At 38.5% G+C, this 16,900-nt stretch overlaps 1 protein-coding gene across 1 annotated transcript in view; it reads right to left on the reverse strand.

Moving 5' to 3' along the window:
- LOC109916289 (klotho) overlaps positions 1 to 9,778 on the reverse strand; it is a 47,527-nt gene extending 37,749 nt beyond the window's left edge. The window contains exons 1-2 of the mRNA XM_048597910.1: positions 9,713 to 9,778; positions 6,262 to 6,778 (exon numbers count right to left, since the gene is read on the reverse strand). Coding sequence (XP_048453867.1) covers positions 6,262 to 6,778; positions 9,713 to 9,778 — 583 coding nt within the window. The remainder of the gene's footprint in view (positions 1 to 6,261; positions 6,779 to 9,712) is intronic.
- Between the last annotated feature and the right edge of the window lie 7,122 nt (positions 9,779 to 16,900).

Raw genomic sequence — 16,900 nt, forward strand, 5'->3', positions numbered from 1 at the left:
TACTTCACAGCCAATGAAGTACTTTTTGAAGTGTAGTCAACGGGCTGGATTTTCATCCCGGAAGTGGATGGCGAGAGTTGGGAAATTTCCTGACTCAGCACCACCGCCTCAAGAGAGAATACCTACAAAGGCAGGATTTTCAGTCTGGAAAGCAGGTGCTAATTGGACATCCATATATCGGTGGAAACGGCTCTGCCTAAAAGGAAAGCATTGCTTGATTGACCAATTTCTCTGTGATCTATTCTGCCAATTGCACAATGTTTAGTTACACATGATAAAAAGTTATTAAGTAGTTGTTGTTACTGTTATTGTGACTGGATGAAAGACATTTCTATAGGGCTAGAGTGAAAAGAGATTCTTTAAGAAAGCAATGAAAGGATTACATTTAAGATAAAACACAAATGCTGTTGGTACTATTGTATTCACTGATTTTACACAGAGTGTATACTGAGCAAATGGGAATGTAGATTGACATGGGGTGTATGAGGGACCATGGGCGTGTTGTGGGTGGAAAGCCATAGTTTGACAATGGATGTTTCAAACTTACATTTCAAACGGTTCCCTCATCCAGTCTTTAGTTCATGCCATCGCCGAGGGGCCGTGTATCATAACTCCTTAAAAGCCTGTCTCAATTCCACAAAAGTTGTGGATACTTGGAGATATTTGTCCTCGCTGTGGACTTGGCCGGATGGGGATGGCAGGCTGTGGGCTTGTAACTTGAATTAGCCACATCCTTAATCCATGCTGCTAAAAACTGGGGAAATCCCAGGATTGGTCCTGCCTGCTTTCTTTAAAGGTCAAGGAGTCTTCCAGCTCTCTGAAAATCCAGCCCAATATCTATGAAAGCGATTCCACCAAAAACTCATCAAGTAATTAACTGATTTAATTTATTTTGCGTACAACTTCTGAAATGAATAGAATTCTTAGAAGCATTGTTTGTTTATAATGCAAAAATATCAATTACTTTACTGCAAGAATTTTATAGTTATTCCAAAATATTATGTAGTCACTACATTTTACCATAGTTTAATTCTCAATGGCTTAAAATTGGTCCAAATTAATGTAGAAACTAATGGCAGTTGGAGAGCAAGATGCCACTAATAGCAATGTGATCAAGATCAGAAAATCTGTTTATATGATGTTGATTGAGGAATTAAATTTGTCAAAGTAATTCTCCTGTGTTTTGAACTAATTTAATAAAATATTCTGCATTCATGAGAGAGAGAAGACAGGTAATGTTTCTACCAATTAAAATCTACCTGCCAACCAGTCAACGTTCTGCTGTCAGAATTGGTATTCTTGCAAATTATCCTGAGTGCAAGATGAAAAATTGCAACAAAATATGTTTTAGTTTTCAGGAATACTCAAATTCTCTACATTTAACATTTAACCCTTAAGAAAAACTGGATTACAAGTATTAGGTGTGGTTGGGATTCAATTCCTTGAATTTAAGACTCTAACGCTTAAAAATTGAGGTAAGTGTGTTTTTAAAATATGCTGAGCTTGAATTAAATTTGAAGTCAAGATTTTCTAATACATGTCTGCTAATCAGATTAAAGTGTTGATCCATTCAGCTAATTGTGTTTTATATGTAGATGAAAGAAACTAAATTTGGGCAGCATGAATACACAAGCATGAATAATAGTTATGGAGAAAAGTTTCACGGATTGGAATTAGAGAAATATTTCAAGGCTTAAATGATTAATTGATTGCTCAGAATTCATTGAAAGAGAACAGACTCTCTCTCAGGGGAAATGAATGCTCCACTTAGTGACAAGATAACACTTGTAACTTAGTTGATAACTTTTTTTTAAATTGGCAACATGTTGGCCTTGATCCAGTCTCAGGATCAGTAGAGAATGAATACTGGACCAATGACATGAATTGAAATCCAGCCAGACTTCTGATGCACTAACCACCGTGGGAATTGTGTGGGAAGTTTGAATGTGTGATGGGCAATTGCCTCATTCCCAGAATACTCTGCAAACCATCAGGCAGTCCTTTGGTACTTAGCTGGGTAATTATTCAGGAATTCAGGACATTGGTTAGGCCACTTTTGGAATACTATGTACAATTCTAATTGCCATTCTACAGAAGGATGTTCTTAAATTTGAGAGGCTGCAGAAAAGATTTACGAGGATGTTACCAGAACTGGAGTGTTTGAACTATAGGGAGAGGCTGAATAGACTGGGGCTTCTCTCCCTGGAGTGGCAGAGACTGAGGGGTGGCCTTATAGTGGTTTATAAAATCACGAGGGGCATGGATAGGGTGAACAGCCAAGGTCTTTCTCTTAGGGTGGGGGGAGTCCAAAACTAGAGGACATAGGTTTAAGATGAGAGGGGAAAGATTTAAAAAGGACCTGAAAGGTAACTTTTTCGTGCAGAGGGTAGTGCAAGTATGGAACAAGCTGCCAAAGGACGTAGCAGAAGTGGATACAATTACAACATTTAGCAGGCATCCGGATGGATACATGAATAGGAAGGGTTAAGAGGGATGTGGACCAAATGCTGGCAAATGGAACTAGGTCAGATGGGATGTGTGGTCGGCATGGATGAGTTGGACTGAATAGTCTGTTTCTGTGCTGAATGGCTCTATGACTCTATGACAATTGTTTGATTAAAACCGAGTGATAATTCCCAAGCAGCTGCAAAACTGAGCACCCCTCCAGTGAAGAGGTGTACAATCACCGACAGCAATTTCTGGACTGCCATGTTAATCTACATCTCTGTAGGCTTCTGATGCTGCTGTCAGCATTCACTGTCATTACTCCTCTGAAACCAACAGTTTTGCCATTACTACCATCATTAAATCAAAGCCTGTATTTTCTAATACCACAACTGATTAACATGTAATGATTCTTTCACATCATATTGTGGACTGTTCAATTTAGGGTGCTCGCTTTGGTTCCACTGGTAGTACTCTCATCTCTGAATCTCAAAAGTCAAAGTGTCCATGTGACAGGGAGCTACACTGTCAGAAATGAAGGATGAATTATAAAACATGTGTCCCATTTTACCCCTTGGATGGATGTAAGAGAGCACATGACATTAGTAGAGAAATTTTCTCTGATTCCTGGCCACTATTTAACCCTCAACCAATGTTTCAAATACAGATTATTCAATCATTAGCTCTTTGCTCATTGATTGCTACATTTGCTACATTACAGCAGGAACCTGTTACGATCCTGGACCAGACCACTAAACCTATGTTACAATCTGATTAGGGACCAGTAATCTTTACTATAAAGTAGACAAAATGTAAAATCCACATAGTTAGCAAGAGAATAAAGCTTACAATTCCATGGTTTTTCAACAAAACGAACTATTCAGAGTTAGAACAATAACATAATCAATTATATATACATGCACAACTTATATTCTAATATCCAGTATTATCATGAAGAAAAATGGATAACAAACTGAAGTTGAAGACCACACAGAACACACCAAATAATCAGTGTGATGAAGGCAAATCCCCCTGTGACGCCACCCCCAAGACATTAATAACACAGTGGGCTATCAAAACTTCTATGAGGAATTTGATAGCGCTGGAATGGGCACAGAGGAGATTTACCGAGATTATTTCTGGGCTGGAGAGTATCAGTTATAAAGAGGGATTGGACAGACCAGGGTTGTTTTCCACAGAACAGCGGAGATTGAGAGGGAATATCAGTGAGATGTATAAAATTATAAGGGGCATAGAGTACACAGGAAGAAACTTTTTACCTTGGAGGGATCAATGACCAAGGGGTATGGACTTAAGGTAAGGGAGGAAGGTTAAGGAAGATGTGAGATAAACTTTTTCACCCAGAGCGTGGTGGGAATGTGGAACTAACTCTCTGTAAGAGTGGTATAGTCAGAAACCCTCATAATATTTAAGAAGTATTCAAATATGCTCTTGTGATGCCAAAGCATTCAAGGCTATGGGCCAAGTGCTGGAAAATGGGAATAGGCTAATTCGTTGGTTGTTTTTGACCAGCACAGATGTGATGGGATAAAGAGCCTTTTTCTGTGCTGTCGATATCTAGGACTCTGAGTGGCCACCTCCTGGAAATGAATTCCCACCTTCATATTGAGAATAACCTCCATTGTATTGTGTGGTAGGATACCTTGCTAAATGGGACAGACTTCGAACTGATCTGGAATTCAAAACTGGACATCCATGAGACAATGTGGGCCATCAACAGCAGCAGAATTATACCCCAATACAATGTGCAACCTCATGGCCTAGCACATCACCCACTCAACCATTACCATCAAGCCAGGGGACCAATCCTGGTTCAATGGAGAGTGCAGGAGGGCATGCCAGGAACAGCACCAGGCATACCTAAAAATGAGGTGTCAACCTGGTGAAGCCACCAAACAGGACTACTTGCATGCCAGAAAACATAAACAACAAGTGATACAGACAGCTAAGCGATCCCACACCAACTGGTCATATCTAAGCTCTGTAATCCTGTCACATCCAGTCGTGAAGGTTGGTGGAAATTTAAACAACTCATTGGAGGAGGAGGCTCCACAAATATCCCCCTCCTCAATGATGGAAGAGCCCAACACATCAAAAAGATAAGGCTGAAGTTTTCACAGCAATCTTCAGTCAGAAGTAGCAAGTGGATAATTCACCTCAGCCTCCTCCAATGGTCCCCATATTACAGCTACCAGTGTTTAACCAATTCAATTCACTCCATGTAATGTCAAGAAATAGTTGGAGGTACAAGCTACAGCAAAAGCTATTGGCCCCGACAACATTCCAGCAATAGCACTGAAGACTGATGCTCCAGAACGTTCTACACTTACAGCCAAGTTTATCCAGTGTAGTTATAACACTGGCATTTGCAGACAATGTGGAAAATTACCCAAGTATGTTCTGTACACACAAAGCAGGGCAAATCCGACCTGGCCAATTACTGTCCCATCAATCTACCCTTGATCATCAGTAAAGTGATGGAAGGTGTCAACAACAGTGCTATCAAGCAGCACCTGGTCAACAATAACCTGCTCACTGACACTAGCCATTTCAGAAGTCAGCAGTTTTTCTGTCTTAAAAGCCTTCTTTAGAGGCCTATTTCTCGGACGATTCAGCAGCAAGAAGGTAAGTATTCATTATCAATTTGTCATGGGGCAAGGTTATTGGAAGAGGGGTTATTCAGGTGAATTAACAGCAAGAACAAGAGAATGACTATCAAAAGCTATCCAGTTGCCTGCCATCCCTGCCTCCAATCATCTCCATAGTGGACAAGTTGGAGGCCTCCAACAATCTGACATGCAGGGCACCAACATGTTGGGAATCCGGCCAGCTTTCCTATCCGCTGCAAAGGTAGGTAACTGGGAAGTTGGTGACTTTAGACCTTTAAGTAGTTATTAATTGACCTTTTAAGAGCTTAATTGCTGGGACTGGTCAAGGGACATCCCCTGAGGACCTTCTCACCTTGAGCTTAATTGATGAGCTGGTGAAAAGGAGACAATTAACTTTTGGAATATTGCATGCAATTCTGGTCTCCCTGCTATAGGAAGGATATTGTGAAACTTGAAAGGGTGCAGAAAAGATGTACAAGGCTGTTGCCAGGGTTGGAGGGTTTGATCCGTAGGGAGAGGCTGAATAGGCAGGGACTATTTTCCCAGGAGCATCGGAGGCTGAGGGGTGATCTTATAGAGGTTAATAAAATTATGAGGGGCATGGATAGGGTAAATAGATAAGGTCTTTTCCCTCGGGTGGAGGAGTTGAAACTAGAGGGCATTGGTTTAAGGTGAGAGGGGAAAGATTTAAAAGTGACCTAAGGGCAACTTTTTCGCACAGAGGGTGGTGAGTGTATAGAATGAGGTGCCCAAGAAAGTAGTGGAGGCTGTTACAATTTCAACATCTAAAAGGCCTCTGTATAGGTACATGAATAGGAAGGGTTTAGAGGGATATGGGGAAAATGCTGGCAAATGGAACTAGATTTATTTAGGATATCTGGTTGGTATGGACAAGTTAGACCGATGGGTCTGTTTCCGTGCTGTGCATTTCTATGACTCTACGACTCTACGACTCTACTTTTTGTGAAAGGCAATGTATCAATGCAAGTTCTTTCATTCATCTTTTTGCCCAATTACCATTTAAATCTAATGGATTCAGATCTTCCTGCAGGTGTACTATTTTACATCAAAATTTATTTGCTGTTTGCAAAGATTAAATAACGCTTAGAGTTCATTTTTTAAAATATTTTCAACGAAACTTAAAGTGGAACTTGTAAAATACCATCAAATGGGAGAAAAATGTTACCTTTCAGTACATCCATGAGAAAGGTCTTTAAAGGATACATGTTATAAACATCCTCAGTCTTTGTACTGCCGCTGCTGTCATCCCAGCCATTTTCTACAATGAATATTTTTGAGTTGTTGTATTCTGTGTGAATCCAATACAGAAGCTGCCTCAGAAAGTATTTTTTTGATTGGTTAAATAACAGATTTGAATCCAAAAGTCGAAAACTCAATGGTCCAAATGAAAGTGCGAAAAAATCAGCTGTTTTCTTTATTTCCAATTTTTCTCCATCGTTAAAAGCTGGCAGTAGCGATTTGAGGTTATCCTTCATACACTCTGGATAATCACCATCTATGAATATTGGTTTCGCAAACCAACCCAATACAGAATTGATAGAGCACTGGCAAAGCTGCACAACTTCAGAGGTTATGTCCCCATTTTTTGGTGCAACCCAATGAGAAGCCAAAGCAATTGACACATGACCTTGCTGAGATTGGCGGAAATGTTCATTGTAGATATGCCAAGTCTTGGAGTGTGCCTGGTGATCAACATATTAAGTACAATGTTAACTATATTATAACAACTTCAACATAATCATCATCAAGAAAATATTTACGTTCTTACAAAGCACACACTACACTTTAAAGCTAAAATCCATAATAGCTGCATTAAGTCAACATTTGTATATTTTTTCTTGTTTCACCAGGTCATCCACAATCTCTCCGAGATGTGAAACAAAGAGAAAAATCAGTTATTCCTGTGTACTGAAGATATGGACACTTAAGGTATTATTTATGATTTTCTTTCCCTGTCCAGTGTTTCTCGTAGATGATGTAAACTATTAAATACACCACTATGTAGAGGAGCAGAAATGCAGGTTAGAGTCAAGTTACCACATTATGACACAGTTTGTTGGAACACTGACTCTGCTACATTCTTGACAGATAATTACAATGGTTTTGTGTAATTATTAATGCTTTTATTACTGAATTTAAAACTAGTCATGTTAGCTGATTGCATAGTTCATAAAGAATATACACTGTGGTCTAATCTGCTAAATGGGATTAGAGCATGTTTTTGTCAAAGTAGAATGTCTTAATATGAAAACCTTTGTAGAATGTAGAGTCCCTTCCATTCTCTACAATAGCTTTCCCACTAAATAGTGTTAAAATAATTGCATATCATTGAGGAGATTGGGGCATTCTCTTGTAGAAGTAGATTATGAATGCATGACCATCTAATGTTTGCACTTTGGGACATTTTGTTGTGTTAAAGGATCTCATGTAATATGAGAATTTTTAATTTTTCAGAACAGCTTCAGAGGACTGTAAATCGTGAGATTAACTTTTTCCCGGTTGCAGTTAATTTGAGGTGTACAGAGAGCATTAGAAGCTGTTAGCAATTTCATTATCATAGAATGAGCAACCAAAGATCAATTTTATGTCGTGTTGACAGAGGAGAAATACCATTATTTTGGCATTTTTGAGGAGAATGAATAGTTTGTTGTTAAACAAATGTGCCTATTGGTTCATAGTCTGAACTACAGACTGATAAAATCTATTTTCTTTTGACTTTCAGAGTTAAGATCAATGTAGGAGAATATTACCTATTGCATAGTAGATGGTTTATGGAATACAATGACATCCTGAGTCTTGTTAGATTTACTTGAGTGGATAAAAGCATGTTCTAATTTGTGGGAGAATCACAAACTCCTCTGATAACACTGATAGATGAGGACATTCCAAGGTGAATATCAATTTAAAAGATACAAAGATAATCATGGCTGGAACTTTCACATTAAATCAATCTTTTTTCATAGTTCAAATTTGTGACTGTTTTATTATCACCTCCAAGGACTGACTATTTTCCTGTGTTTAATGGCCAGAAGTGTATACAGTAATTTAGGGTGTGGTGCATCTGCAGTACTGTACAATTTAAGTAGCATATCATCACTGGTTTCCATTTCTATTGGCATCCTATTTGTTTTTATTACTACACAGTGATTGGATGTGTTGAGTGTTAAAAGAAACAGAACTCTTAGATCTCTTCTAATATGCTCATTGGCCATTTCCCCACATTCATATATAACACATGCATCTCAGTTTTCAGCCTAGGGTCTGTTTCATCTTGTTCTATCCAATTAAATATTTTATCTAACTGATTTTGTCCTTTCTAAGGCACCCTCAGTTTTGCTCTCATTCAGTATTATTTGCACATCTAATCAGGTTGAGTTTCTAAATACAATTGGCTTTCAGTGGTGGATATGCTAAGACCAATAATAAAATAGAATGTGGCAACACAAGCTCCAGACCAACATAAATGTTGCTTGTGTAGTTCATGCAAATTGGAAGCAATAGTAGTCTCCAAGAAGATCCCTGAAGCACTTCACTCAGAACTTAGCACTGCATTTTAACAAGTGCTTTCAATACTTCAATCTTACCTATTCATAAGTTTTGTAGTGAAGTTCTGCAACTTTAAGCTTAATATCACCTTCATTAATACTTGCACTTTTTTTACAATGTATTTTCTCTGCAGATTCTCAGTTTGCAGTTACTCTCACTTCCAACACAATTTGAAGGATAAACTGGTGCAGTTAATGCGCTGAGAAAGGAGATGTGGCTGTAATAACGAGTTTAAGCATGTGGTTGAAGAGTTTCAGGGCAGAAGAGATTATCAGAGGGCTGCAGTGGTCTGAAGAAGGGTCCCCGGCCCAAAACATCAACTTTCCTATTCCTCTGATGCTGCCTGGCCTGCTGTGTTCCTCCAGCTCCACACTGTTATCTCTGACTCCAGCATCTGCAGTTCTTACTATCTCGCAGTTAATGTGCTGGTGTCTTTTAGGTAAAGGCCACGTAATTAGATACATAAATACGTGATCAAGATGTGAGTTGCTCACAACACATGCGGGAACAGAACTCCAGATGGCTACTGATAATTTTTTTTATTAGATTAATAAAACACAAAATTAAACTAAATGAGAAAATTCATGCTGCGGCAAACATATTGGTTGTAGAGTGGCTGCTGGTACTATTTGAAACCATCGACCTGCCTACAATCTCCTGACTCAGACAATAACATAACTTTAAAATTTAACCAGTGTAAATACTAAACATTGTTATTGTACTTGGATTTTATACAACATTATTGAATCACTACAGTTACTGAATATGTTGGCTTTATTATAAATTCAATCTACCTTCAATGTATAATTAAGTTGTTTACAAAGCTCTACATGGCTGCAACCGAATATCCTGAGTACTTTCAACTCTACAACTAATGAGCAAAGCATTAAAGTTTTGCATTTCAATAAATTGCAGGAATATTGTTTATATTTAACTTGTTGCATCATTTCCTCCAATAGGTGGGAAGTTCTACCTTAATGATTGCACAAAATAAAAATGATTGACTCACTTGTCCATTCATTAACCAAAAATAATTAAACACAATAATTTAAAATTTCACAGCTGACTACTTTCAGAGCAAACAGGTCTTTACTACCAAATGGGTAGTACACAAGGCTTCCTTCCAAGGGCTTCATTGTCCAAAAACTGTTACCTGCTCTACTTATCACTTGGACTGATACATCAATATTCTAATACGTAACAATGACAGACTCTTCTATTACTCCAAATGTGGATAGTGGGTCATTAATTTTACTGCAGTAGCAGCTTTTGGCTACATTTTAACACTTACAATCAATTTTTCTGATATTTTGCATAGACTGGGCTCATTTCTGGCATTGCCCTCTCCTCTGGAAAATTCTTACAATGGACTTTGGCAATGGGGACACTGCATGCTGTTGGAGGGCAACAGCTCAAGGCCTATCTCAAAGATATGCCAAGGAGCCATTAATTCTGCAATCATCCAGTATTTTTGTGTTACTTGATCTGAAGATTACTTCTGAAATCTCATTCTTTAACTTGCCTTGTCTCTGTGGAACCCCAATAGCAGGTTCGCTATCCCATGTGGGCACCCAATGAATAAATGCTGAGGAAAATAAGGCATAAGGCCAACATCTTGTTAATATATCGAGTGATTTTTCTATTGCTGAAGTCCATGATTCATGTTATTGGTGGAATTTCATAGGCTGGCAAGTGCCAATGTGGAATACTCTTAACCATCTTTATTTGATAATGATACAATAACTTCAAGACTTTCCTCACAAAGTACAGATTTTTTTTTCCTGTATTCAAGTGGGCAAACATTAACAGGCTTTATTGACATAACAATATACAAGGGGTGGTAAGAAGGGACATCGCCTGGAACCCTATAGACTCAGGCTCCCTGTGATCTAATGTCATTGTGACATAGCTCCTTATGTATATGCTCAATAGTCATTTTTAAGAGGGAAAGCAGTTTACTCCACAACTAGTGAATTCACTGTACACCTTTTAGCCATTACCATTTAACCAGTAACATTAGACTGTTTAATCCCACTTCACACTCACCCCCACCCGACACCAACTTCCTAACATGTCTCTTTCACCAGCACTATCAATCTTTAACTGTATTCTCAGCTCCCTGGGAGAACATGTTGGATCTATACACCCCCTTGTCATTGTGTTGGATGTTGATCGCAGTGGTGTAGTGGAATGGCAGCTTCTCACAACAGCTGGATCCTGGGCTACAGCAGTGATGATGAATCAAGGAACTATTGATTGAAGAGGCAAAGCTCTGGTACTCAAATTATCACAACCCCTGGAAGGCAGACAGTTAACTGAAAACATCTTTTCATATCCATCTGTGTATACTGTGAGGCAAGAATAAATCCATGAATGAGAAGAAGAACAAAGAGTAGTCAGGAGACATGGAAATGATGACTTCTTTACTTCTCATCTCTCACGAACTTGATTGAGTTTTTTGAGGAAGTAACCAAGAAGATTGATGAGGGCAGAACAGTAGACATTGTTTACTCAGACTTTAGTAAAGCCTTTGACAAGGTTCTACATGGTAGACTAATTAGTAAATTTAGATCACATGGGATTCAGGATGAGTTTCTCCATATGAGAGTATGGAAGGCATGGTTAGTAAGTTTGCAGATGACACCAAAATTGATGGTATAGTGGACAGTGAAGAAGGTTATCTAAGATTACAAAGAGATCTTGATCAATTGGGTCAATGGGCTGAAGAGTGGTGGATGGAGTTTAATTTAGATAAATGTGAGATATTGCATTTTCATAAAGCAAACCATGGCAGGACTTATACAATTAAAAGTAGGGCCTTGGGTAGTATTGTAGAACAGAGCGACCTAGGGGTTCAGATACATAATTCGTTGAAGTTTGCATCATGTACAGGTAGGGTGGTTAGGAAGGCATTTAGCACGCTTTCCTTCACTGCTCAGATATTTCAGTATAGGAGTTGGGACATTATGTTGAGGTTGTGCAGTATGTTTTTCCTTATCTGGAGAATTTTGTCCAGTTCTGTCCACCCTGTTATAGGAGGTATATTATTAAGCTGTAGAGGGTTCAAAAGAGATTTACCAGGATGTTGCCAGGAATGGAGGGTTTGAGTTAAAAGGAGAGGCTGGATAGGCTGGCACTTTTTCACTGGAGCATAGGTGTTTGAGGGGTGACCTTGTAGAGGTTTATAAAATCATGAAGAGTATAGAAAAGTTAAATGGCAGCTTCTTTTTTTCCCTAGTGTGGGGATTTCAAGATGAGGGGCACATTTTTAAGGTGAGACGAGGAAGATTTAAAGAAGACATGGGCCTTTTTTTTACACAGAGAGTAGTTTGTGTGTGGAATGAACTTCCTGAGGAAGTGGTGGATGTGGATACAGTTATAACGGTTCAAAGACATTTGCATATGTACATGAATAAGAAATGTTAGGAGGGATATGAGTCAAGCAGAGGCAGGTGGGACTAGTTTAGTTTGGCATTATGGTTGGCATAGATTGATTGGACCAAAGGGTCTGTTTCCATGCTGTATGACTCTCTCGGAATTTACTCTTAACGTAGGAACTTCACTTGCTATGTGTGAAGGTATCAGTTTCCCATTTGCATCAACATAAAGCTGCATCTCTGCTGACAATCAATGTCATGAGTGTCACATTAATTCTCCGTGTCTCTGTCCTGAAACACCAAATTAAGGTCGAGGATGCTTTCTTATGGTTAGTCACCTTCATCTCTGATACCATATCCTTTCACCATTTGCAGCTTCTCTTTTTACAGAAACACCTTATCTGCAAGATCTACTTGTTTTCCTAGGATTGGAATTTCTATAATGGAGGACGATTCCAGGTACATTGAGTCAACTCAGTCTCTTCTGAATGCTAAATCAAGAATATTCAAAGTCATACAAAAATCTCCACCTTATAAAGAAGAGATTATGAATGATATGCAAGATTTCTGTGATGTCTGTTCCACTGTAGCTAAATGCAGCTTGCATCTCTCTTCTCATGCTAATTTTAATACCTCCTGTATTCTAAACTTTAATGGAAGAGTGTTTGAGATTTTTTTGCCTCAACTATAGTGTTACATCCAGATGGCTAGATTCATCTGTATCCAAATCCAATTTAAAATCAGTTTTCTTACCATTAGCAATGATATCTGCATATAGGTATTTCTCCCATAATGCAATATTTGCATTCCTGTGCGACCTTGCGCTATAGAAAATCGCTATGCTGTACAGTAGAAAGTTTGCATTATCATATCAGCGTCCACTATTCATCAATCACATTACAGCCACTTTACGTTAATAAAACGCGTTATGGCAGAAATACTTGTACCAGAATTTCTCTTATTTGTCTGCAAAATCAGAAGAGCTGAAAGCCGACAATGGGCCTGTTATATCCTCCAAGGAGAATTTATCCTGCTGCTTAGCATCCTTTAAAGCTTGGACACTTGCAGATTGCATTTTTACTGCTTTATGCCTCCCATCTTGCTTAAGCAATGGAAGTACGTTAGCCATTCTCCAGTCTCTGGCACCCCTCCTGTGGCCAAAGAAGATATGAAAATTAATGTTGGAGCCCCTCCAATCTCCACCCTTTCCTTACATGGTGGCCTGGGATATATCTCATCTGGCACTGGGATTTTATCCATTTTCAAGCATGTTCAACCTATTGATTCCTCCTCCCTCTCAACACTAATTCATTCAAGTATATCACAGCCTCCCGCTCGAATTTCTACATGTACATTGTCATTCTCTGCAGTGAGTACGGACCCAAAGTAATCATTTAAAGCCTCAGTCATGTCTTCAGGCTCCACACACAGATTGCCACTTTGGTCCCTAATGAATCCTGCTCTTTCTTTGGATATTTTCTCACCCTTAATATACTTCTCAAACACCTTTGGACTTTCCCTCAGAAATGTGTTTAGGAAAAGGCTCAACACCTCACAACAACTCAGAATATATTTCAAAATAACAAAAGAAATGCAAAATATTAAATGCAAGGTTTGACTTGTCACACTAAAATATTTACTGGTTCCTTAATGAATGAAATCTTAAATAAACTACAAGCCAATGACACCATGCAATCTCACTAGATGGGACAATAATATTGGGAGTTCATGTGCATATATCTCATGTTTTTCTTTGTTTACTTCTGCAGAAGAAGAAAAAGGACTAAACGTGGAAGGTTGGAAGCAAAATCATAAATATATTTATAAAAAACCATAACATCAGTCCCTTCATGTTGTTGTGGCAAAATCTTTAGATTGTAAATGAAACTCAAGAATAGTCACTACTAAATTTAATTGTGAAGGCCTTGATCAGGACAAGTCTGTAATTCATGTGTAGAAGGAGGTAATACTTCAAAGCTAAGACTGAAAGGATATCTGGGGATGAAGAATTTTCGATCGGAATAATAATAAAATTGCTTGCTGTTCACTTGCTGTCATATTTTATGATGTAATTTGATTATGTTATGATTTCTAATCAATCAAACAGTTCAGTAAAGTGGTAAAATGGTCATCTTGGTTTGGTTGGATACAACCAAATTGTCAATACAGACAATAATCCTTCAATAACTTTATTGGTTAAATGTTGAAAGGTTGATGGTGCATTTTTCATTTTAAATGGCATGACTTTCAATTGATAAAGTCTATCTGATGTTACAAAAGCTGATCATTCTTTCACTATATCAGTCAATGGAAGTTGCCAACATCCTTTCAACATGTGAATTTTGGTAATAAATTGTCTATGTTTTTCAATATAGTCCTCCAGTCACGGGATAGGATATGAGTCCACTTTTGTTACTGTGTTAACTTTGAGATAATCTATTGTGAACTATTTGGTTTTAGCACCATCAGGATAGGTGAGCTCCAGTTACCATGACTCAGTTCCATATGTCATTGTCCATCACAAACCTAACCTCTTCCTCACGTGAGCTATCTTCTTTAGATTGATGTTGTTTTGTGGGTAATGCATCCCTGAAATTAAAATCATGTGCAGCCAAAGTCTCTATTCCTGACATATTCACACAATCAATTTAGGAGCCTATCAAAGCTTTTCTAAGTGACATTGATCATTTTCTAGAAGGTAGCAGTTTCCCTCTAGCATTTTAGGCACCTCTGTATTATCCGATCTAATTACAGGAAAGTCAACTTTTGAATTTTCAATTTCTGACTAAATATCCAATTGTTCTGAAATCTTTATCTCATTCCCTATCAGAGGACATCAAAACTTATTTACATTAATTAACATAAGACCATAAGATAAAGCAGCAAAATTAGGTCATTCAGACTATTGAGTCTGCTCTGACATACAATCATGGCTGATATGTTTTTCAACCCTATTCACCTACCTTCTCTCCGTAATTCTTGATCCCCTTACCAATCAAGAACTGATTTATCTCTGCCTTAAATGCACTCAATAACTTGGCCTACACAATCCTGTACAGCAATAAGTTCCACAGGTTAACCACCCTCTGGCTGAAGATTTTCCTCCTCATTTCAGTTCCAAAGGATCCTAGTCTCTCCTACTAGTGGAAATATCTTCTCCTTGTCCACTCTGTACAGGCCTCACTGTATTCTGTAAGTTTCAAACAGATCACCCCTCAACCTTCTAAACTCCATCAAGTACAGACCCAGAGTCCTCAACTACTCTTCATATAACAAGCTCTTCAACCACGGGATTATCCTTGTAAATCTCCTCTGGTCCGTCTACAATGCCAGCACATCATTCCTTAGATACAGGGCCCAAAACTGCTCACAATGTGGTTTGACCCGAGCCTTATCTACCTTAGCAGTACATCTCTGCTCCTGTATTCTAGACCTCTTGAAATTAATGCTAACATTGTGTTTGCCTGCCTAATTTTTAACTGAATCTGCATGTTAATCTTAAGAGAGACCTGAAGTGGCACTCTTTGTGCTTCAGATTTCTGAAGCCTTTCCTTATTTAGAAAATAGTCTACACCTTTATTCTTCCTACCAAAGCGCATAACCTTGCACATTCCCACCTTGTATTCCATCTGCCACTTCTTTGCCCACTCGCCTAGCCTATCCTAGTCCTTCTGCAGCCTCCTTAATTCCACAACTATCTTTGTGTCATCAGCAAACTGAGCAACAATGCCCTTAGTTCTTTCATCCAGATCGTGAATATATAACGTGAATAGTTGTGGTCCCAACATGGACTCCTGTGGAACTCCACTAATCACCAGCTGCCATCTTCTAGTTTTTAAAGGCTTCCCAATCCTCTGGCTTCCTACTAATCTTCACCACATTGATGTTGAAGCTTATTACAGGAATGAATGTAACTATCCTGTCAAATCAAATGCCACAGTGAAGAAACAAGTTACAGCCTGAAGAAACAAGTTACAGCCTAAAAAAAGATAAAATACTTGGTTCAGGTATATAAATTCCTCAGAATCAAAGTTTGCTACAGCTAATATTACAACACAAACTGAAAATGTGTATGTGGTTGATAATCGGCATGCCTCACTTTTCATCTGATGACCATGCCTTATTCTTAACATCCTGGTGGTAGCAGAAAGCATTCAACTACAGTCAAGAGAACAACTGATTCAGAAACAAACTGTTGTTGACAACATGCCAAGGAAAAGATTCCTAGGTTAATGATGAAACCCATACAGAAAGAAGAATCTGATGAGGTTATCTATGTGGACGTAAGAGCACTCTTCCATACTGTCAACAGGAAAGAAGGCACAGACTTTACAGGATTGGTAGAAATGTTCAATCCCTTGTCTTCTCTCTCAGAACAGTCAATGCAAATGGCAAGGCTATTGCTGAGTGAGAAGCAATCTTCCAGCAATATGTTTAAGGATATGAAAAAATTCTAGTTCACCTGTCAAGTAATCACAGAAGGAGACCGATGTCCAACCTAATCAACAAGATGAAGTAAAAATTTTGTATACTTCAACCAGCTATATTAGAAGATTGAAAGTAAAGTTTTGCTTGAACATAATGGAGATGATCTGCATTTGATTCCATGGGAGCCCAACCAATGCCAGGACAACGTCGAGAAGAAGAAACTGCTTGGTCTACACAGTCAGGAACTGCAAAACAAAAGGGAACTGTTTCAATTAGAGAGGCATTATCCATTCCAGAAAACTAACATACGATAAAGGAGAAAGTACTTTTTTTCAAACAGAGCAGTCTCTCCTATGATGGACATTTCGATTAAAGGTCCTCCAGATGAAATAATAGGACAACTACCTGAGTAAGCAAGGAAGAGTTCCTCTGCAAAGGGAATTCAGGAGATTA

This window comes from Rhincodon typus, chromosome 6, assembly GCF_021869965.1.
Source record: "Rhincodon typus isolate 14 chromosome 6, sRhiTyp1.1, whole genome shotgun sequence".
Lineage (NCBI taxonomy): Eukaryota > Metazoa > Chordata > Chondrichthyes > Orectolobiformes > Rhincodontidae > Rhincodon > Rhincodon typus.